Genomic DNA, 24187 nt, shown 5'->3' with positions numbered 1-24187 from the left:
ATGCCTATGCACATACACTTTTTTTAAAAAAAAAACTTTTTCTCTTTTCCTTTTCTGCTTTCCTTCTTTTCGTTTTTTTTCTTGTGGCCTCTGTTTTCACTGTGCAGGAAACAGTGTTATTCCCAGTTCCTGTTCACAAACTCTTGCTATTACAGCTAAACATGGCACTAAAATGTGTTTCTAAAAACATTTGAGGCGAGAGATAGGCAGTGCAGTAACATGATCTTGATTAATATTTGATCAGGCCTGTCTAGTTTTACTATTTGATTGTTTTTTGGTCTGCTTTTGAGAATGAGAGAGAGAGGTTCTATCTCTTTATACACTGTAAATTCTTGTTGATTTTACTTTGACAAAATCTAGGAAACCGAAAACCATGAAAATGTTATTAAATTTTAGTCTTAATTTATATTTACTTTTTATGTAATTTACATTTACTTTATATCTAATTGTTAAGTTTACTTTAAATTTAGTTGTGTTTACTTGATTTTGTTAAGTTGTTGCAATTTAAAAATGAAAAGTTTCATTAAATCAATCTTTCTAAATTTTAGCAGCTTAAGTAAACCAAATTTACTGTGCTATACATCTGTATTCTGCTGGTTCCAAACTAGTCTATAATATTTGTATACTCTATAACAAGTTAACAAAACAGAGCTCGCAGGCTCCTCTTTGTCATGATCAAGTTATGTCAGACTAACTTGGTTTACTGAAGTTGCTATAACTTAGACCCCTCCCTGAGCTACCACCTTATCGTGGTGGAGGGGTTTGCGTGTCCCAGTGATCCTAGGAGCTCAGTTGTTGGGGGCTTTATGCCCCTGGTAGGGTCAACCATGGCAAACAGGTCCTGGGGTAGGGACCAGACAAAGTGTAGCTCACCGGACCCATTATGAGGAAAAAGAAAAATGGTCCAAAGTTTCCCTCGCCTGGACGCGGGTCACCGGGGTCCCCCCCCCCAGAGCCAGGCCTGGGGGTGGGGCTCGATGGCGTGCGCCTGGTGGCACAGCCCGAAGAGGTGACGTGGGACCTCCTTCCCATGGGCTCACCACCCGTAGGAGGGGCCAAAGTGGTCGGGTGCCTTGTGAGTTGGGCGGCAGCCGAAGGCGGGGACCTTGGCGGTCCGATTCTCAGCTGCACAAGCTAGCTCTGGGGACGTGGAATGTCACCTCTGTGGTGGGGAAGAAGCCTGAGCTGGTGCGCGAGGTTGAGAAGTTCCGACTAGATATAGTCGGCCTCAACTCGACACACAGCATGGGCTCCGGAACCAGCCTTCTCGAGAGGGGTTGGATTCTCTTCCACTCTGGAGTTGTCACTTGTGAGAGGCGCCGGGCAGGGTTGGCAATACTTATTGCCCCCCAGTTCGGTGCCTGTATGTTTACCCCAGTGAACGAGAGGGTAGCCTCCCTCCGTCTTCGGGTGGTGGGACGGATCCTGACTGTTGTTTGTTCCTACGGTCCAAACAGCAATTCAGAGTATGCACCCTTTTGGAGTCCTTAGAGGGGGTGCTGGAGAGCGCTCCCTCTGGGGACTCTCTCGTTCTGCTGGGGGACTTCAACACTCACGTTGGCAGCGACAGTGAGACCTGGAGGGGCGTGATCGGGAGTAATGGCCCCCCCCAATCTGAACCTGAGTGGTGTTTTATTATTGGACTTCTGTGCTCGCCACAGATTGTCCATAACAAACACCATGTTCAAGCATAAGGGTGTCCATATGTGCACTTGGCATCAGGACATCCTAGGCCGCAGTTCAATGATTGACTTTGTAGTCGCATCGTCGGACTTGCGGCCGCATGTCTTGGGACACTCGGGTGAAGAGAGGGGCGGAGCTGTCAACCGATCACCACCTGGTGGTGAGTTGGCTCTGATGGTGGGGGAAGACGCCGGTCAGACCTGGCAGACCCAAACACATTGTGAGGGTCTGCTGGGAACGTCTGGCAGAGTCTCCCGTCAGAAGGAGCTTCAACTCTCACCTCCGGGAGAGCTTCAACCATGTCCCAGGGGAGGCGGGGGACATTGAGTCCGAGTGGGCCATGTTCCGTGCCTCCATTGTGGAGGCGGCCAACCGGTGCTGTGGCTGTAAGGTGGTCGGTGCCTGTCGGGGCGGCAACACCTGAACCCGTTGGTGGACACCGGCAGTAAGGGTTGCCGTCAAGCTGAAGAAGGGGTCCTATTGGGCCTTCTTGGCCTGTGGGACTCCGGAGGCAGCAGACAGGTACTGACAGGCCAAGTGGAGTGCAGCTACGGCGGTCGCCGAGGCGAAAACCCGGGCATGGGAGGAGTTCAGTGAGGCCATGGAGATCAACTTCCGGACAGCTTCGAAGAGGTTCTGGACCACCATCCGGCATCTCAGAAGGGGGAAGCGGGGCTCTGTCAACACTGTGTATGGTGGGGACAGGGCGCTGCTGACCTCGACTCGGGACGTTGTGGATCTTTGGAAGGAATACTTCGAAGACCTCCTCAATCCCACCGACACGAATTCCGGTGAGGAAGCAGGGCCTGGGGACTCGGGGGTGGGCTCTTCCATCTCTGGGGCTGACGTTGCCAAGGTGGTCAAAAAGCTCCTCGGTGGCAGGCCCCTGGGGGTGGATGAGATCCGCCCAGTGTTTCTTAGGGCCCTGGATGTTGTGGGGCTGTCGTGGTTGACATGACTCTGCTACATTGCGTGGACATCAGGGGAACGGAGGGTATGTTCCAACTACAGGGGGATCACACTCCTCAGCTTCCCTAGTAAGGTCTATTCAGGGGTACTAGAGAGGAGGGTCCGCCGGACAGTCGAACCCTGGATTCAGGAGGAGCAATGCGGTTTTCGCCCCGGTCGTGGAACTGTGGACCAGCTCTGGTCCCTTGGCAGGGTCCTTGAGGGTGCATGGGAGTTTGCCCAACCAGTCCACATGTGCTTTGTGGACTTGGAGAAGGCATTTGACCATGTCCCTCGGGGAGTCCTGTGGGGGGGTTCTCCGGGAATATGGGGTTTCGGACCCCCTGATACGGTCCGTCTGTTCCCTGTGTGACCGGTGCCAGAGCTTGAGCTTGCACCGATCTGTCGTGGTGAAGAGGGAGCTGAGCCGAAAGGCAAAGCTCTCAATTTACCGGTCAATCTTCGTTCCTACCCTCACCTATGGTCACAAGCTTTGGGTAGTAACCGAAAGAACAAGATCGCGGTTACACGTGGCCGAAATAAGCTTCCTCCGTAGGGTGGCTGGGCTCTCCCTTAGAGATAGGGTGAGACGCTTGGTCATCCGGGAGGAGCTCGGAGTAGAGTCGCTGCTCCTCCGCTTTGAGAAGAGCCAGCTGAGGTGGCTTGGGCGTCTAATTAGGATGCCTCCCGGACGCCTCCCTAGTGAGGTGTTCAGGGCACGTCCCACCAGTAGGAGGCCCCGGGGTAGTCCCAGGACACGCTGGAGAGACTATGTCTCTCAGCTGGCCTGGGAACGCCTCGGGATCCCCCGGGAAGAGCTAGACAAAGTGGCCAGGGAGAGGGAAGTCTGGGCTTCCCTGCTTAGGCTGCTGCCCCCAGGACCCGACTCCGGATAAGCGGCCTGGGAACGCCTCGGGATCACCCGGGAAGAGCTAGACAAAGTGGCCAGGGAGAGGGAAGTCTGGGCTTCCCTGCTTAGGCTGCTGCCCCCAGGACTCGACTCCGGATAAGCGGAAGAAAATGGATGGATGGATGGCTATAACTTAGAAAGAATAAGGTGATTTCACTTGTTATTTCGAAGTTGCAACAACTCACAAAATTGAGCAAATACAGCTACATTTTGAGTTAACATAGCAAATAGATATCAAGTAAACATAAATTAAGATTAATTGTATATTTACCTTACTTTTTCAAGGCAATCTTTTTTCAATATTATTTTATGATCAACTTGTCAGATTTGAGTGTTTTCTTTGTGTCTGCGATGATGACATGGGTAGAGGTTAATATAAAATTACAGCATGTAGTGCGAGCAACAGCACGAGACCAAGCAAAAATCCGCTGGAAGACGTACTTTGCCTTAATTTGCATCATCTGGTGGAGTTTTGCCAGAGGGAGGAGAGGTGATCTCTATCTATCCACAGTTCATCTACACATACTAACCACATTGTTTTGACACAAAGCTGGTTGAAAACTGGCAAAGTATCCCTTTAATTCTCTCACTGCATCTCCCCAATTCAAAAACCCCAATTCACACTTCACGTGTATAGGACTGCACTGCACATGCACTACAGAGCCTGATGAACAGGCCTGGGTTTGGGCATGACTCAGTTTGGGGACACAGTGTGTGAGACAGGAAGTTTTCAGTGGAAAGCCCACACTGTAGGAGCAGGGCAATGAAAACACTCCAATAAAAGTGCCTGATTGGTGAGCAACTTACCCCGATGAGCCAGTGGTGTCAGCCTCTGGATGTTCAGGGGCGGGGCAGCAAAACTGATGCAGCACCGTCTCGCTCCTGAAGGGCAGACAAGAGAGGAGGAGAGTTAAGCAAAGTGGGGGAAGGAAAGAGGAGAAGTGTACAGAACTGGAAGGACAGCATGTCATTCAGATGTTATTGGCTGTGGCTGGATGTTTGCCTTGTCTCCATATTCCTCCCTATGTTTATTCTTAGTCTACCATCCCAAAAGACCCTGAAAAGGCTCTCATTAGACTCTTCTGGATTATTTCCATGGCTTCTGTTTACTACTTGGCACTCATCCTGGGGTAAATACCCTATGTAGGTCAAATCAAGGCTGAGAATGCTCAGATTGAGTGTGAGTATTTACAGTATATGTTTGTGTGTCCGGATGTGCTTGCTTATGCCTCCTCTACTCCACAGTTCAGATGTGTGGTGATTTAGCAGAATTTCCAAACCCCATCTGGACAGATGGTTATTCCGGCTCTGTTTCCTGCTCTGTCTCTTCTTAAATTCACATCTCTCATTTCTTGCTCATACATTTTACATTTACATTCATATTTCAGGCATTTTGCTGGTGCTCTTATCTGGAGCAATTTAGAATGAAAGGAAGAAGAAGAAGAAAAAAAACAAGACACATCATGTCAAAGTTGTTGCTTAGATTGACCCTCTGACCTTCTGGATGCAGCATGTCTTCCATCACTAGAGACATTAAGACAAGCACGATCATGACTTTAAAATATATCCGTTTTTTTAGGAGCTTTGGGTGTGAGGTCACATTAGGTCCTTTCATAATGAGCTGAAAGCATTCAGTTGACTGAATTTTTGTGGCTATACTACAGTAAGTCTTCTGACCTGGGCTCAGCATATTGCTCATGACAAAGAGCCACAGTGACAGGCAGTCAGAGTCAGTGCGAGGCTTGGAATGACAGTCCCAGCTATAAAAAGCTACCTTTACACAGCAACTTCCACTGACTTAAAGGGACGCTGATGGGTTTTTTTCTTTTTAAATATCTCTAATCAACAATCATCACAGTTGGTTTCCATGAATAATATGGACTCTTCCATCTGATGTAATGCCTACCCCACTCGTCACACCTGTCATACAGAAACACACACAAACATGAATCATTTCTTCTCCATTTCGCTGCGCTTGTGCTCCACTTTTCAATCATTGTGTTAGGAGTCTTGATTTTTTTTTTGCGATCACATTTTTTAATTCTCAGCCAGTATACATTACATTATTAAAATTTCACCAGTGAACTACCTGCCTTTCATGGGCTCCATTTATCATTATATTTGTACTCATTATTCTTGAGAGATTTAGTACTAACTCAATAGAAAAGCATTCTTTTGATGGCTCCCGGGGGTTTCACAAGTCTCTCAAATGTTATGCTTTTCAGCACACTTATTTTCCTTGTTGTGCTTTCTTCCCCCACATCTCAAACACCAGGACCAGGGAGTCAGAACAAATAAAATGAAATACACCACCTGTAATCAATTACGCTAATCAACATCAATCAGTCAGATTCTAATGCGCCCTACTGGTCCTTTTCAAACATGCTTGTCATTAACTTTTAGTCTCTTGATGTGTATATAAAGATTTTTCCTTATAAAAATTTACGATATGGATGGATTTCCTCATTTTACTTCACTAAGACAAGACAAGACAAGACAATATAAGATAACATAAGATAAGATAATCCTTTATTAGTCCCACAGTGGGGAAATTTGCATGGTTACAGCAGCAAAGGGGAGGGGGATAGGGTTAGGTTAATGACTGACTGTAGAAAAAGCAAAATAGAATACCCAGCTAGTAATTTTTGGTTTAAAAAATGTTCTGAGAATGGTACAATGCAACCAATGCAATGTTTTAGAAATGTTTTCATTAACAAGTTTTCATTTAGTTCTCAGAACTAAAAGAAGCGTAACATTCTCTGCAAACATCAAAACGTGTTAGAAATTGTTTTTTTTTTCTTGTAAACATATCACATCACATTACATTTTCGAAAAAAAATGGTCTGTAATCTCAGCACTCAATAACATGTTCTGAATGTTGCTTTGAAAATGTTCTAGCTTTGCTTTCATGTAACACTGTGGGAATGTTTTACAAAAGGAACATTCTATGATCTGTCACCTCTTAGCATCTCCAAAGGATCCTCAGAATGGTGTAGTTATAACGTTTCATCTTAGTCAGCATTAAACCTTACAGGGACATTATTAGAAAAGATGAACATCCTTAAAACGTTCTTTGAGAATTAGATTAAAATATTTTCTATAAAACGTTATTGCAACTTCTAGGTAACATTGGTGGGAATGTTGCAGGTTTTGGGGGTCACAAGATCAAACTAAATGTTATCCCATGCCCTCCCGGCTAACGGACGAGGGAGAGTGGACAATAAACTTCAGGCCAAAATGTAAAAAGCACTGAACTTGCAAAGCCATTTCCTGCTCACCGTCAGTTTAAGAGCTGAATTATTCTGCCAGGCTGATATAAAACAGTTCAGCCCTGAGGAAAAGGCCAGGCTGCTTGTGTCTCTGACCACACACACACACACACACACACACACACACACACACACACACACACACACAGGCGCACGCACGCACACACACACGTACACACACACATACATACACACACTCAACGGGTCCGTCCATCTGTCTGTACAAGACACACACAGAACGGCCATCCGCCTCCAACAACACTTACAAAGAGAACAGGTGAATATTTCAACAGTACATGCCTCCTGCTGTCGGCCGTGTTCTCTCTCTCTCTCCCTCTCTCTCTCTCTGCCCCGTTCTCCCTCACACTATCCCTCTCCTCTGTCCTGTTTTGTAAGAGTGCTTAAAAGGCAATGCTTTTCATCAGCCAGTATCCAGAAGAGAGTGTAAGGAAGGAGGGGGGGTTGACATGAAACAAGATCAGCTCCATTTGGACTCAAAACATTGCCAGCACATTGTGTGCACCTTCCACTGCACCACAGGACACCACAGCCTGTCCCTCTGTTGTCCAACCTATCTATTTTGTCTTCTGGCAAGAAAGATAAACTGAGGAGACAGCTACCTCAAATGCACTCTTTTCATCATTTCTGTTTTGGTCTCTCCCTGCACCTGTCTCACTCTCTGCGCACTGAACCCCCCTCCCCCATCTCCTATTCTCTCGCCGCCACTTTCTCTGTTTTTTCCCCCATCTCTCTTAGCCGTCTCACTTTCAGTAGTCCACTCCATGTCAGCCTAGAGCTCCTTCCTCTAGACACCTCCAAGGGCTCCATCAAAGCCAACGACTGAGCGTGCATCTCTCTTTTTTCTATCTCTCTGCCTTTCTCTCTCCTGAGAATGGCTGATTACTGTTCGCTCCATGGGCTAAGTGGGGCAGATAGGAGGCTCAGCTGTAGAGAGACAGAGAATGAGCGGAGGAGAGGATCCTGCCCCCCCCATAGGAGGCATCCACGTGCGCTGACAACACTGACAACAATGCAGAGCACACAAACACAGTAACATCCAACCCACAAGTCGTTTAACTGCAGGGCAAAGAGAACTGGGCTCGATATAGATTTAGATAAACACTCCAATAACTGCGCACAGTGTAATGTTGGATGTGTGAAAGAAAGCAAGCCGCTTACACATGCACCTACACAGACATATGCCCAACAACACACACATACACTTTGTAAAAGCGAAACTAGCTGACACACACAAGTCACAGACAACAGGAAAAGCGGAGGGCAGATCTGATCTCCACTCAGCTGCAGACAGGATGCAGCAGGCGGTGACAGGATGCTGAATCCTCTGAAAATGCAAGTGAAAGCCTCAACTCCCCCTCACTTGCCTGGCCTGCCAGAAGCAGAACTATAAATTAGGTGTTAAGCTACTGCTCTTATCCAGGGAGACTCAAAATCAATGGGCAGGTGAGGATGTAAGGTTGCATTCAAGGACACACAATCAGCACCTGCAGGAACTAGGAAGCCCACTCTGCAGCCTAGAGCTTCAACTGGGGCCCCCAAAAAATCAGACCCCACCTTATATGAGTTGTTTCTGTCTGCCACTGAATAATGATTTTATATGAAAGGATTCAAATGTCATCATGTATAATAGTGTGAGAATGTATGATTCCTCCATGGTCATGGTTAGGTACTTTCAGGGGTCTCAGAGGCTTTCACTAGGCTGGTTTCCATTAACCGGTAAATTGCGCAAATTAAATTGACTTAAACTAAAGATAAAATCAAGACTAAAATCAATACTGTTCAGACTCAAATATTAGACACAGCTGTATGATGCATGAATTACAATTGATAAGGGTGAATCATTGTTCGGTTTCTGGAAGTCTTTGTCTTTGTCCATGTATGTGCTGTTCTCGGATTTGATTTGTGTTGTCATTAAACCTATATATTCATGTCAGATCAACTATGGCTCATCATGTTTATTTTATTATTCATTAAAATTGAGACTGAACAAGAGCACACGATTTTTCTACATCTCTGTACAAGCCAGACTGAAGCTTGTGCCATGGTAGAAGTTTTGACTGAAAACCTGAATTTCCAGTGTGATTTAATAAAAATATGAAAAGATTTCTTACAAGCTAACGGCTAGTAGATCAACTGGTAGATGGCTCTGCTGTTCTCTGCCTGCAGCTTTTATAATAACAATTAATTTATTGTAATTTCTTCCTCACCAGTTAAACTAATTTAAATTAAGAACCAGTGGTGTTACACTGATGCCTGTCAAAGAATAACAAATAGCTGCTGCAGGCTAAGCTTTCTAGAGGGTACAACTCAGGTTTTAAGCAAGGCTATGGAAGAGAGCAACAGGCACTGTACTCACACACTCATGCAAACACACACAACTGAAGCTGGGCAAATGTAAAGGTGTGGCTGAATCATTCGATATATCAACTCTTTTTCTGAGTCTACATGTGTCTCCTTCTGAACTCCTTTGCTCCTCTCAACTCTTCTTCTGTTCTGAGTTGCTCCCATCAGTGGGGGGTGGAGTCCCAGAGGGACCAATCAGGACTCCTGCTGGGATACAACTTATGAACAGAACACACACACACACACACACACACACACACACATAAAGAGAGAAAAAAGGGAGGAAAATGGGTTTTCTCTCATTAGGTGAAGTGCTGATGTACCATGAGGCTCTGGTGCCACGCAGAGTGGTGCTGGTGTGTGTGTGTTTGTGTGTGTGTGTGTGTGTGTGTGTGTGTGTGTGTGTGTGTGTGTGTGCGTGCGCGTTCCCGTGTCTCATCTAACACAGCAACATCAGAGGGCCAGAGGTCCCGTGAGAGTTCACAGATCCCATGCGGTAATTAAAAGAGAATCCAACAGCACCTCGGACAGCGACTAGCGGCGTCTCATCATTGCACGTGAAGCTGCTCCTGTCTCGAGCTGACATTGACCACTGTGCAGTGTGTGTGTGTGTGTGTGTGTGTGTGCGTGCGTGCGTGTGCGCACGCACGCACGCACGCACGCACACACACGTTAAGGCCTACAGCTGTTTGTTATGTAATGATCCAGTGATCGTGATCCAGTTTCTCATTTAAATAATCCACCTCTTCCTCTTCTGGCACAGTCCTTAGCCGACACACACAGCTGAAAATTGGAAATTTGCAAGCGCCTTCTTCATTAATTAAACGCCTCTCAAGCTGTGGGACACGCACACGCGCGCGTGCATGCTCCAAATTATACTGCTTTAGACGGATGTTGCACAAATATGAGGGACTCAAGACTGGCTGCTATAACCCAGGTAGAACATTAATGTAGGTTGGCAATGCAGGAAAATTAACCCATCAGAAGGTTTTAAAATTGTATAAATAACATGGAAACATTCTGAACAGCCTGCCATTCTCTACTGTTTAAGGACAGACACACGTATATGCAAACAAGCACATAAGCTCCACTCACTCGGATTTCTTAGCCAGGGCCAGGGATCGACACAGGGTTGTGGGGGTCATCGGAACCAAAGAGCGGCAGCTGTGGTAACTTCCGCCGTTTTCCGGGTCACTTTCAACCGGGGAAACCATGGACGGGTCGGCCGGGACCAGCTGCATGTCTCCCGGGTCCATAGGTTTTGGAGGCGACGATTGGACCCCCGGAGTCACCTCGACCTGAGCTGGTGCAGCCGCATGGTCTGGCAGAGATCCCGCGCCGGTCTTGAGCTGTGGCTCCTGAGGGTGGTGGTGCTGATGCGGGCTGGTGTCGGGGTGATGGTGATGGTGGTGATGGTAGAGATGCTGCTGTTGTACCCTGACGTCCCGCAGGTGCCTGTTCTCGCCGATGAGCTCGTCCACCCGCCGGTCCAGCTCCTCTATCCGGGCGCGCTGGGTCTGGATGAGACTCTGCTGGTTCTGGACGATGGTGGTGAGCTCCCGCAGGTACAGAATTGCCTGCACCGGGTTTTCCAGCAGGCTGGAGCTCATCATCATACCCACGACGAGAGGAGGGAACAGAAAGAGGAGAAATAAGAAGCTGGACTGACGGACGGAGGGCAGGGGAGAAGCGAAATATCCGTTTGTGCGTATGAGAAGGTGAGATGCCCTTCCGCTCTCCTCTCCCTGATTCTTCTCGGTTGTGGATGAGGCTGCACCGACCGAGCTAGCCTCCGCTTCCCCGGTCGTTTCCCTCCCCTTCGCTCTCTCTCTCTCTCTCTCTCTCTCTGTCTCCCTCCCTCCCTCTCTCTCTCTCTCTCTCTCTCTGTCTTTCTCTCCCACTGCGCTGAGTGGTGCTGATGAGAGGAGCCAGATCCAGATGTGACAGGAGGGAGGAGGGGAGCAGAGGCGCTGGAGGACGGGTGCGTCATTACGCGCACGGACGAGAAAACTACAGAGCAAGCACGCACCCTATAGGCTGAACAAAGAGATTCTCCTGCGTCTGCTCTGCACTTCAAATCTCAAGATGCATTTAGTTAAAATCTGAAAATTCACATTTTTCCCCCGCTTTGTAGGACTTTTGCTCAGTAGTGTTTGGGAGTAACTAGTTGCATCTGGCAGTTACAATTATTGAATAAAAAAATAGATTAATACATGTATAAATACAGTGTCTGAGAAAAAAGATAATGAATTTACAGTTACTAATCCAAATGCTGGTGATTACAAAGGAGTTACATATGAAAAAAATTCTGTCCGGTAAAAACTTTCGCCTATATGTTGAATAAAACATTGATTATGTTGCTTTGCATTTAAGCACTTGTGTTTTTAGGTGTTTTCAACTTTATTGCCTGTTTAAAACATGTTTTTAAACGAAAGGTAATCATCGTCAGAACAGAAATTTCATGTTTTTTTTCACTTTTATTAATTAAGTTACTTTACTTTTTACCTTTTATTTTCAATTTGTAACCTATTACATTTCATAAGTATGCTAACCATCCCAACACTGCACAAAAACTTGTGTTATTCCTTATTATAAGCCTTTGGAATAAATTAATACTTTTTTGTATAATGATGGTCTAATACTATTACTGTTTGTAGTACTGTCACTACTACTACTACTACTACTACTACTACTACTACTACTACTAATAATAATAATAGTAATAATAGTAATAAAAACAATGATAATAATGTAACATCATTTGTTTAGCAAAGTTTTGGATCATTTCTTCCTAAGTTTCTGAAAGGCATCAAGCCTATTTGCCCTGGTATCAAAGAGTTAAGTAACAAGCCTTGTCTAAAAAGCAATAACATTTTTGTTGTTTTCAGACTCTCGTGATCTAATAGTGTAAATGTACACTTTCTTTAATCTGGCTTTGCTGATAAAGGCAGTTTAATATGAGTTTCCTCAGCTGTAGAAACCTACACCTTAGATCATTGAAGTCCTTCAGGTGAGATCAAGAACGCAGACATCTTTGAGAGAACATGAAGGCAACACGTCAAATACTGCGTGGTCACGTGTCTAAGGGATACGGAAGTACAGACCCGTTGTTTTGCTAATCAAGTAGCTCGTAGGGTAGCACCGATAACCGAGCTGTCTTTTATATATCTTTTTTTTTTTTTTTTAAATCAATTCTGCAACCGTTTACAAGCAAACAACACCCATGGTCAGGTAAGACTAATGCTGCCAAGCGAATACATTTTTCAGTATAACATACTAAGCATTTTTTCGGTTTAAGGCTAACGGCTTTGGGCTTTCTTTAGCATGGACAAGCTCGACCGCTGAGCCACTGGTTCACATTATACAGATTATTTACTGAAACATGTCTTTGTTGTAAACAGCCTCAGTGCGGGTGTACTGGCTGTGGCTGTTGATAGGATCACGTACATCTACAGTGACCAATTAACAGACTAAAACAGAAAAATAACCAACATACGTCGGCAGCATTGTCATGTGAGAGTCAGATGAGGTCTGGGAGCCTGGAGGTCAGCCTTTAGTTCCCTGGCTCTTAATAGCGACATGACAGTTTTATGGTGATTAATCTAACATCAAGCATCGCTGTGAAGGAGTGTTTTGACTCTTTGACTATTCTACCACACCTTCTCTTTCAGTTTTTTGTCTGTCATCACGGAGAGATCAAAGTTGGATTTTACTAGAATAATATTATCTGACCTCATGGACAGGAATTAACTTTCATGCTCAGGATCAGGGTTTTGACTGTGTAATACACAACCTCGTCTTGACTCTAAACTCTGTCCTGTGTTGTTGTCTTTTAGGATGACCCAGAAGCACTGCCTGGAGGGCCAGGTGTTCTCAGTGCCTCTCATTCAGCCAGACCTGAGGCGAGAGGAGGCTGTCCATCAGATAGTAGATGCATTATTATACTTGGAGACTATCTCGACGGATATTTTCAGGAGGCAAGCAAAAGACATTAAAAAAAAACATTAAAAACTTGATTTGAGCTTGAGAATTCAAAATAATGAACAGTTAAAAAAATAATGGGACAGGTATAAAATATAGAAATGAAAGTTACAGAGCAGTGTAAGAAATGAATAAATATTTAATTTGACAAAAGGCAGCGATAGAGAGAAAAGTAGTCAGCCTTGATTTTAAAGGACAGAGTTGTAGAGGATCTGTTTGTTAGACGTCAATTCGAACTCTCTGGGGTATACTTATGAGGAAGTCCAGTTGCAGAGCGTTATACTGAAGCCCAGGGTGTTAAGTTTCAGCTTCATGGGAGAGATTGTGTTGAATACTGAGCTGAAGTCAACAAACAGCATCCTGATGCAGCTGTTAACTAGAATATTTCAATTTCAGTTATGCAATATGTCATTATTTTCAACATGTTTTGAACATTTTACTAAATTTAAAAAAAAAAGAATTATTGAGAGATTAATTAATTATGGAATTTTTTTATATTGTACAAATTATTTTTCCATTTTTTGTAGCACTTTTGCACCCATTCAAGGCTGTTTTAATTACTTATTGTGTGTTGATAATTTCTTCTTGATTATTTAATTTATTTTTTAGTTGAATAAAGTCAAAAATGTCAGAAGGCAGTGTGAGTGTTGAAACCAGCAGAGAGTTAACAAACAAGGACATTTAACTTGTTTGAGGTTAAAAAGAGGCAAGGATGTTAGCACTTTTGGCGGGGTGATAGTTGATTAACATGCAGAAAGCATGTTAATGAAGTATTTGTGATTTGAGCACTCACATAATTGAAGGTCATGTAACTTTACTCAAATAACAGGGACTGAAGAGAGTAAAAGAACAACAAAGTGGGGGAGATTTGCCCCACATGTGGTTAACAAATCATTTTAAAACCCAAAACAGCAATCAAAAAGGCATCTGTTCAAAGTATTTCTGGACATAAGAAAATGTTTTCACATTTAATGATTGCACAGTACAAATCCGTATTGTATACCATATTGTATGCCACAGGACATGTTTTCGAGCAGGTGGTCCTGTCGGGCAAGCTGAAAACTGAAGAAGTATCTCCTGTAACTCCATGAAAGGAGTGACATTTATCAACATAATTGCTTTACCAATATAACCTTTTAAAAGCTAGTGTGTAGTAATTAGATGATTGATGTCAAACGATTAATAGAGTATAGGCACAGCTGTGTAAAACTTGCACATCGTCCTCATGAAATGCATGAAGTCCTCAATGTCTTATATATTCTTATATATTCATTCTGGGGACTCAGCGCCCTGCTGAGTGTATATAAAGACAGGAATGTGGAATAGTTTCTCAAGTTATGCACTTCTTTATATTAGTTTGTGTAATATTGATACTAATATTTTAACTGTGTGTGGATGTTTTTATGTCCATATTTATGTTGGTGTGTATTGGATGTATTGCTTCCAGGGTGTCAGACAGTGTGGAGAAGAACCGCCGTCAGCTGCAGAGCGTCACTGACCGGATCAGACTGGCTCAGGCCCGGGTCGACAAGATCAAAGGCAGCAAGAAGGCCACCAAGGTAACATGACATCTGCACTTTGACAGGCAGCTTTAAACATAGGGCTGGGCAATGTAAAGATATTATATCGCGTCGAGATATAAGACTATATATCATCTTGGATATTGGATATTGTTGTATTGTGATATAATTTCCTACAATATTGTCACATCAAAGAGGGAATTTGGTAAAAAAAAAAAAAAAAAAAAAATTAAATTAAAATAAAATCTTCAATTCTGTCTCCCGGCTCTAGCATTAATGAAGTGCTTTTCAGGGGAGATTACAATATTGCGATACATATTGTGTATCTAGCCTAAAATTATCGCAATATAATTTTAAGCCCATATTGCCCAGCCCTTATTATATATTGCATTAATTATACACTACAGAGACACAATGATCAGATCATTGAAAGCAATATTAAGCCCCATGCTGTCAGTTATAGCTGTTCTGTGTGTGTGTTTGTGTAGGTTTTCTCCAGTGCTAAGTACCCGGCCCCAGATAGACTTCAGGATTACTCCTCTATCTTCACTGAGGCTACAGACCACTCCGCACAAACTCGCCCCCGACACAGGATACAAAATAAACTCCGACCCTTTGATGAGAAGGCCTTGCAGGTGAGATAAACACAGTAAAATGCTGATTACACGAGGAATTAATGCAACAGCAAAAACTGTGACTCGTGAAGAACGCCACCTTTTCACAAAGTGTTCTTCTGTGTTGAAGCCCACGAGCCATAGTGCTATAACTAATATAAAAGAAAAGTGCACGCTAACTTGATGGTGTTAGGGCCTTTTAATACAGCTGACACTGCTGAAACTGCGGGTTTAAAACAGGGATAAATAGAGGCATGATTAATTTCCATTTACATGGCCTTTATCTTACTGCTCGGAATTGTGAAACGGCTCTCGCTGCGGTCATATGAGGACAGGACAGCTTGGAGCTGAAGTCTCCACTCCTCCATATTTATGCAGGCTGGAGGGACAAACTCCCATGACCCCATCAATATTTATGCAGGTGTGAGGAGCTTCTCGTCTGTCCCATGACCAGGACAGAGTCCACCTTTCTCCCCCAGAATCCAAAGTCTTCTTTTCTGCTGGCATATGATTTAAAACAGTATGATACCTCAATAATCGGAATAAACTCTCCAATCTACATTTCTTTTTTTAATCAAGAATGTTTTAATTGAATTTTGACAAGTTTACACACTGTATACAACAGGTCTAAAACTTTACAGAGCATATACATGACGAGAAACAAAGCATGAAATCAAATCACAATCCTCCCCATTCCATTCCCAAATAACAGCCCGAGAATAAACAATAGGACAGTCCTCTATCTCTGGAGTAGTACAAAAATGACATGAGCTGGAGGTCAGGTTTAACATTAAAAAAAAGATGGATAATGCCTATGTTAAAGGCAATTTCAGAATAACGGGGTATATTAACAGAGTATACACTGACTGAGGGCAACAACAACAACAAGGAATAAATACATAATCATCAGTTTGACTGAGAGCTCTGGAAGTATTTCAGAAAACGGCCCCTACACCTTTTTGGAATTTTCTTCAGTCACAAATTGTATATTGTTCAGGCAGGACTTTATGTGTCCAGCAGAGAGGCGAAAGACAATAGGCCTCATGCAGCAACACTCTCTAAAATTTCTCTTACATTTTCTCTTGATTTTCCGGTAAGAGAAAATATAGGAGAAGTCAACTCCAGATGCACCATATGTTCTTAACTATCCAAATCTTCTCTGACCAGGTGTACTCAATGATGAATCCCACTGATCATAAATCACTTGTTAGCACAGGTAACACTAAACACTATATAAGAGCAGGTTGCTCTGTGCAAAGACACATGAACAAGACTGGACACATGACACAAACAAGGCTGTAAGAAGAACTTCTGCAGTAGTGAAACTCATGTAGGCATACTGTTAAATAAACTTAAACAAAGTGAATTTGATTTGAAGGAAATACAATGAAGTATTATAATAACAATAATAATAATACTACTACTAATAATAATACATTTTATTTATCGGTGCCTTTCTCGACACTCAAGGTCACCTCAAGTATTAAAAGTAAAAGTACACATGTAAAAGGGTTAAATACATTTAATAAATCAAAATAATCAAAATAATTAAAAGAAAAAGCAGCAGTTCCTCATACATACAGTATATATGAGAAGCTGAAACAAAGAAATGTCTTTGGCATGAAAAATGACTTTAATGATGAAAGAAATATTTGCCAGTTCATTCTATAATTAACCGCCTAATTGTTTCAGCGGCACTTCTTAGTTTTGGTTTGTGTGCAAAAATCTTAATTTGTGAAGAAGTTATCTCATAATAGTAGTGGAGTAAAAAGTACAATATTTTCCTCTTAAGTGTAGTGGAGTAGAAGAAGAATGAGATGAAAATACTCAAGTAATAAAAGTAACTTCAGATTTGTACTTAAGTATAGTACTTGAGTAAATGTACTTAGTTTAATCACACCACTGGTCAGCAGAGGGACGCACACTGAAATAATAGTAATTGGATTGATGCATCAAGTATTAGGCCTGAAATGTAATAATCCAGACATTATAATCGCTCTAAAACCTCATCTAAATTTGATTCATAATTAATTTGATATCCATGCATTTTTTAAATGTTCCTAAAATGCAAAAATCATTTTTCCTTGTGTTGGACAACAATTTGTGGACTGTGAAAGTGAGATATTTTTCCTCTCACTTTGGTAACGCGCTTTTGCATGAGGCCCAGTATCTGGTGTTGGATTAGAGTCTGGTGTTCATCGTCCTCTCCGGTGGTGCCATAAAGGGCGATTAGAGGACTGGGTTGCAGATCCAACTTAAAGTTTGGAAAACTTGATCTATAATAGGCAGTGGCAGGCACAGAGAGACGATGAGTTAACCAGCTTGATACCTTTTTTCTTTTTTTTAAAATAAAAACAAACAAACATAAATCTCAGCCACCAGCTGTTTTTTGCAGTCTGTGTCCAATGTCTACTGTGACTGTGGTACCAAAGTGATGTAGGTGTGAGGCATTAGTTGAGCCTGAAGGCAAAAACTGAATCTTTGTCCAGACCCTGACCTATAACCCTGAACTCTGAGTAATGACCAAAAGAATGAAATCACTAAAGAAGAAGAAGCAGCCTAAATGAGTCTCCTTCGCAAGGTGCCTGCGGCTTCTCCTTCATGTTGGAAAGGAGTCCGCTGAGGTGCTGGGAAAATCTGATGTCTCTTGCATGCCTCCCTGCAGAGATATTATATCCTGTCTGATATGGAACCACTTTAGCATCCTTTAGGGAGGTGGGAGAGGACATCTGGGCTGTTATGCTTAAAGTAACACCAGCCAGACGGGCATCTGTGTTGAAAGATGGCTCTTTTTCAAAATGGTTTTCAGCCAAATTTTAAACTGCACAGAATTTGGTGACATGTCATGATGATTATCAACGGGCCAGTTTCTACTGATCTGCATATGTTAGAATATTAAAAATGCTACTGTAACGATTGGTAAATTCATTATTTGATTGACAGAACATTAATTGGCAACTAAATTGATAATCAATTAATTGTTTATGCCCTTTTTCAAGCAAAAATGCCAAAAATGTGATATTTTTAGTTTCTTAAACTGAAGTATTTGCTGCTCTCCTTGGTCTTACAATATCATTTAAATTTAATTTTATAATGATACTACAAATTATTCACTCTTTTGTTCTGTAACTGCTTGTCCTCGTAAGGGTCGTGGGAGTGCTGGACCCTATCCCAGCTGTCATTGGGTGAGAGGAGGGTTACACCCTGAGCAGGTTGCCAGACTGTCACAGGGTGATATAAATTATGTATTTATAATATAAATTTGATATTTTGGGGTTTGTAAATTGTAAATGTTGGTTGGACTAAACAAGACATTTTATGAAGTCACTGCAGGCTTTAGGATATTGTAATAGACATTTTTCCAATCTTTCTACTGCTTTGAAAACCAAATGATGAATCAATTCATTAAGAAAATAATTGGAAAATTATTCAGTCAGGAACATAATTGTTAGTTGCAGCCCTAATGAAAAAACACTGTCATATGCATGTGAACAAATAACTGCTTACCTCAAAACAGATCAGGTAAACACATTGCATTATTCAGATATTTATTCAAAGTACTTATCAGAGTTTTAGATTTTGTCAACTTAAAGGTCTGATGTGGACAGATGCGTAATACATACACTTGAGAAAAAAAACTTGCACTTAATTTTGAATTAATAAGATCATTATCTCAAAATAAAAAAAAATCAGCTCAAAACTTTTCTCAGAATGCTGAGATAACAATATTGTTAATTCAGGAAAACAGGGCAAGTATTTTTTTGAGAAGTGAATGCATTAGTCTTCCATACATGTTGGACCCTCTGTTTTTTTTAATCTTATTTTTCTTGGGCATTTGTGTTTTTATTGATAAGACAGCTAGATAAACAAGAATATCACACAACCTGTTATTAAGTATGCCTCACATTTGTGTGTTACTGTCTGCATGACGAATTGCATGCCACATTTTCTGCTGTTTTGTTTTCATGCTAAACTTTTCATGAACAGCTGTTTTTTCATGATTAACAGCATTCATGTTTTAAAAACAACTTACTTTGTCACTCAACCAGCACTGATAAGTTGCATCCATGAAATTTCTCACAGTCAAATAACAAACTGACATCCAGTTATTGAAAATTTACATCGGCCTTAATGGGCATCGTGGCATTTGCACTGAAATGTCTGGGCTTTTTTGGTTAGAATATTTATCAGAACAGGTCGGGTTATTATACAGCTCTAAAGATATTAAAGAGGAGAGCACATCAGACCAACTTTGTGTTTGCCTCGCTTTTTTTTTGCTCCAAAGTTGATGCTCCATTAGGAGGTAAAAGGTGGTGTAAACAAAACAAAACAACAACTATGTAGATAAGTAAAAGTACAGTGTGTGGTAGTGTTTTTTCTAAATGGTTTTGTGTGTGTGTGTGTGTGTGTGTGTGTGTGTGTGTGTGTGTGTGTGTGTGTGTGTGTGTGTCTCCTGCATTATTTATAGTGAACACCACAGTTTTTCCATTACCATTTTAGGAAACCTTAAAAAACAACATATTTTCTGCTGTGTCTGCTCAGTCTTGCACTGTGTTGTTTTGTGTTTGGTGTGTGTATCTTTGCATATTTGTCAGAGAGGTCGAAGAGGGAGAAATGAAAACACTGCTGGCAATTTTCTCTGGTGCAGAAATGTATCATTCAGTATCCCCCCAGAAGCAATGTCCCCAGCCATACAGTATAACTGGGTATTGTTGTGAGCATGCAAGTGCATCTTTGGTGGCATTTGTGATTCCCGTTTTTCAAGAAGATTAAGTTGACATTTTACAAATCTGCCTCTCACTTTATGTCGCCATGTCATCCTTTAAGGAGAAGTTGATGCATTTCCCGGTGTGTGTGAGCAAGACGAAGAAGTCTGAGGATGAGACCGAGGAGGGGCTGGGCAGTCTGCCGCGGAATATCTCATCCGTCAGCTCCCTGTTGCTCTTTAATACGACAGAGAACCTGTGAGTCCACACACACACACACACACACACACACACACACACACACACACACACACACACACACACACACACACAAATAGATGCTGACTGTGAGCTTGGATTTGACTTAAATCTTCTCTTCATATCTGTGGATTTGTGTGCTGTTGAAGATATAAGAAGTATGTGTTCCTTGATCCTCTGGCGGGAGCAGTGACAAAAACACACACAACACTAGAGACAGAAAAAGAAGAGAAGCCATTTGATGCACCCTTGTCCATCACAAAGAGAGAGCAACTGGAGAGACAGGTACCTCAAACACCCTTTCCTTTCAAAGATTTTTTGGGGGGCTTTTATTGCCTTTAATAGATGGGACAATTTGAATGTGAAAGGGGGGAGAGAGAGAGGGGGAGAGATGCAGCAAAGGGCCGAGGCTGGAATCGAACCCGCAGCCGCCGCAGCGAGGATGCAACCTCCATCAGACGCCCCCCTCAGACACCCTTTTTCAACCACAACACAATGCTAATTAGAATTTTCATAAGTAAGATTGGTTATGATGCATTTGATCATCAACAGGTGGATTTCCATTAACCCTTAAATTGTGCAAATTGAAATTGTGAATATAAAATACGCCAAATGGTTGTTATGATGATGTTACTGCATCGCATAACTCTTCAAAAGTTGAGCTGATCATCCAGAAGTTTTGAATCCAGAATTCCTCTGTGAAATCGTGGACTGCCCCAGAAATCCTTCATATGGTAAATGGTAAATGGACTATACTTGTATAGGGCTTTTCTAGCCTTATTGACCACTCAAAGCACTTTAACACTACATGTCACATTCACCCATTCACACACACATTCACACACTGATGGCTGAGGCTACCGTACAAGGTACTCAGTATTCATTCACACACACTCACACTCCTTTAGGGTTCAGTATCTTGCCCAAGGATACTTCGACATGTTGCCCAGAGGAGCTGGGGATCGAACCGCTGACCTTCGGAATAGAGGACGACCCACTCTACCTCTGAGCCACAGCGGCCCCATGACATATGTGGCCGCTCGCAGGTATAAGGAGCTTGCCTTTCCATTATGGCTCCATAACACGCTTATGTGGCCTTGAATTACAAATAATGAAGGCTAGTGTGGTTGAAGTAAAGCTATTAATGTTTTGAACATCCATCTCCATGATTCTTGAAATGTTATCGCCAGAGAAGTCACAGAACATCAACTCTGTAACTAAAACCTGCCTAATATTGCCTCTTAACTTTTCTCTCTAACAGACGGCAGAGTCTTATTTCTATGTGCCAGACTTGGGCCAGGTGCCCGAGATAGATGTGCCATCCTACTTACCTGACTTGCCAGGCATCGCAGACGACCTGTCCTACAGTGCGGACCTTGGGCCCGGCTTTGCCCCATCAGGACCCACACACAACATCCCTGACCTGCCCTCCTTCTCTGAGGAGAGCAGCGCACCGGGTACACTCCCACTGTGCAAGATCTTATCGTAGTTTAGGTTGAAACTGCGTTTGGAGGCTGATTAATCTTTTTTCTCTTCTTCTTTCAGGGTCCCAGCTGCAACCTAATGCTCCACCACCTCCACCCCCTCCCCCTCCACCTCCTCCTCCTCCTCCTGAACCTGCCTTCGTTCCAGCCATTGCTGCAGGAGCTCCCCCTCCACCACCTCCTCCACCTCCACCTCCTGTCGATAGTGCCACTGAAGTCTCTCGAGCACCAAGTTCAGGTGTGTTGTAGGGGGTGAAGCAGAGGCTGGCTTCTGGGGTTCCAGCCCTGAATGTTCTCTCAAAAGCCCCAAATCTATGCTATTCTCTAAAGAAATAGGTTATAATTGAGCAAATGTTCTGTAGTTGGCCTAATATTCAAGTCATCATTCAGTTAGTACATTCCTTGCACAGCTTAGTTGAGCTACAGTTATAACTTGATTAAGCAATTTAATTGGACTGCTGTCCTTGTCCCAGTATACAAGAATCAGTAGAGAATCCGTTAATGATGAAGTATGTCTGACTCCTCCGCAGCTGGTGGAGATATGCCCACTTTCAGGTAGTTGCAATAAACGTACATTATTTATACAGTCTATGACATTGACTCAGTCGCAATCACAACTGTTTATGTATAATAACATTGGGGTAGAAAACTGCTGCGTCACGTACATATAAGCAAATGGCAGTGAGCAAACTCAGAAAAAAATCAACATTCCGAGTAGTCACATCAGGGTCATGATCAGTTCACACTGGAGTCTGATATTGGCTACATTTTAAATGATAATGTGATCAGCTAAAAAATCGGATCTGGAAACAAATGGAAATGAGCACCAAAGCTTGCAGTGTGAATGTAGTGAAAGTGGCCCAAATCTGATTTGCAAAGATCAGATTTCATGTGATTTGTGCTGTTCACACTGTCATCAGTCAAATGTTGGTCACATAGGGGGGAAGAAATCTGATTTGGGACACTTGAGCCTGCATTGTGAACGTAGCTTCAGATAGTCCTAATTGACATTAATGGGCTTAAGCAGAAATGACTCTGCCCTTCCCCACTCTCCTCTGTGTGCAGGCCCTGTGTCTGGTGCTCCCAGCGAGGTTGTCGAGCCGTCAGACGGCCGTGCCAGTCTCCTGGAGTCCATCCGCAACGCTGGAGGCATCGGCAAAGCCAAGTTACGCAACGTCAAAGAGCGCAAGATGGAGAAGAAGAAACAGAAGGAGCAAGAGCAAGGTGTCTGATTGTTTGAGTGGAGATGTGGCTCCGCTCATGTTTTATTAAATGCTACAGGATGCAGCTTTAACAACCATGAGTAGGTTGTTGCAATCAAAGCACCGCATGTGACTAGTCTGTAGTCTCTGAGCTTAAGTGTCACACTGCATGTCAGGATGTGAATGTATGTACCTTATATGGTTTTCATCACAGCTGATGGCTTTGTGAACTTTACTTTATAAATGACAACTTCATTAAAAGGGTTAACTTGGTCACGGGCGTATTTTAAATTGTCTGGCCTAATATTGTATGTCATATCTTTGCCTCCATTTCCGGCTGGCTGGCCAGGTCACGACCTAACATTTTATATTTAGAAAGAGCTGCTCATACAGTTCCTAGATAACAAGTCTTGTTGTAATTATGTGCTCCACTTTGAAGCGCAGTGCTGGGGATTGAGTGAAACAGTTTCACTGCTCCAATTACTAATTTAAAAAAAAAACTGATTGCATGATTATTTAGTAATTTCCTGTCTTTGCCTCACAGCAGTGAGAGCAGCATCCAGTGGTGGAGACTTCATGTCTGATCTCTTCAATAAACTTGCCATGCGAAGGAAAGGTAAGGGGCCCTGTTCTGTGGAGTGAAATTGCAGAATGTTAGGAGTGAGTGCAGCAAATAATGTTTCCTGCTCTCTCTGCAGGTATATCCGGTAAGGGTCCAGCAGGTGGGGAGTCAAGTGACGCTCCTGCTGGTACCAGCAGTGCATTCGCCAGGATGTCAGATGCCATCCCACCACTTCCTGCCCCACATGTGGCAACAGATGATGATGACTGGGAAGCATAACGCGATGGACAATGAAAACTTAAAGTGCTGGTAATGAAAGCAAAAGACATTTCTGCCAACACTTAACAATATTAGAAAAAGTTTTATTGAGAGTAGAAACTTTCAGTGTAAATGGCCAATAATTGGCTGCATTGGTTTGTTGAACAACTTGAACAAAAACACCACTAAAACGCCAGTAACAAAACAATGTATTGGTTCATTGTAAAGCATATTTTCATAAAATGAAACAAGCAAATGTTATTATAACCCTCACTGAAATCATGGAACCATTTCACTAACATTTTTCCATTAAATAAAAGTAATTTTTGCATTACATAACTATTAACATAGAATTCTTTAAATATTTAATATCTTCTTCCAGGGTCAATCAGTCACATGGATTCCTAAGCAGGAACGGTGCTTGCTGT

The 24187-nt window shown here is 42.9% G+C and overlaps 2 protein-coding genes across 2 annotated transcripts in view; one reads left to right on the top strand and one right to left on the bottom strand.

Annotated features, from left to right (window-relative positions):
* iqsec3b (IQ motif and Sec7 domain ArfGEF 3b) overlaps window positions 1-10969 on the bottom strand; it is a 36295-nt gene extending 25326 nt beyond the window's left edge. Inside the window, exons 1-2 of the mRNA XM_042495815.1 lie at window positions 10270-10969; window positions 4349-4423 (exon numbers count right to left, since the gene is read on the bottom strand). Coding sequence (XP_042351749.1) covers window positions 4349-4423; window positions 10270-10790 — 596 coding nt within the window. The 5' untranslated portion in view covers window positions 10791-10969. The remainder of the gene's footprint in view (window positions 1-4348; window positions 4424-10269) is intronic.
* Window positions 10970-12279: 1310 nt separating this feature from the next.
* wash1 (WAS protein family homolog 1) lies at window positions 12280-24093 on the top strand. Its single transcript, XM_042495814.1, has 11 exons — window positions 12280-12405; window positions 13011-13151; window positions 14603-14714; window positions 15164-15310; window positions 20117-20253; window positions 20403-20538; window positions 21515-21710; window positions 21799-21975; window positions 22803-22961; window positions 23484-23555; window positions 23638-24093. The coding sequence occupies exons 1-11, from the start codon at window positions 12398-12400 to the stop codon at window positions 23778-23780; spliced, it is 1428 nt and encodes a 475-aa protein (XP_042351748.1). The 5' UTR covers window positions 12280-12397; the 3' UTR covers window positions 23781-24093.
* The last annotated feature ends 94 nt before the right edge of the window (window positions 24094-24187 follow it).

The sequence above is a fragment of the Plectropomus leopardus genome, chromosome 11 (genome assembly GCF_008729295.1).
Source record: "Plectropomus leopardus isolate mb chromosome 11, YSFRI_Pleo_2.0, whole genome shotgun sequence".
In the NCBI taxonomy this organism is placed as follows: Eukaryota; Metazoa; Chordata; class Actinopteri; order Perciformes; family Serranidae; genus Plectropomus; species Plectropomus leopardus.
This window is presented reverse-complemented; position numbering and strand designations above follow the sequence as displayed.

Coding starts and splice junctions, on each gene's coding strand:
- wash1 (XM_042495814.1), top strand. Junction 20,254..20,402: donor TTTAATACGACAGAGAACCT/GTGAGTCCACAC, acceptor GTGCTGTTGAAG/ATATAAGAAGTATGTGTTCC. Junction 21,711..21,798: donor TGAGGAGAGCAGCGCACCGG/GTACACTCCCAC, acceptor TTCTTCTTTCAG/GGTCCCAGCTGCAACCTAAT.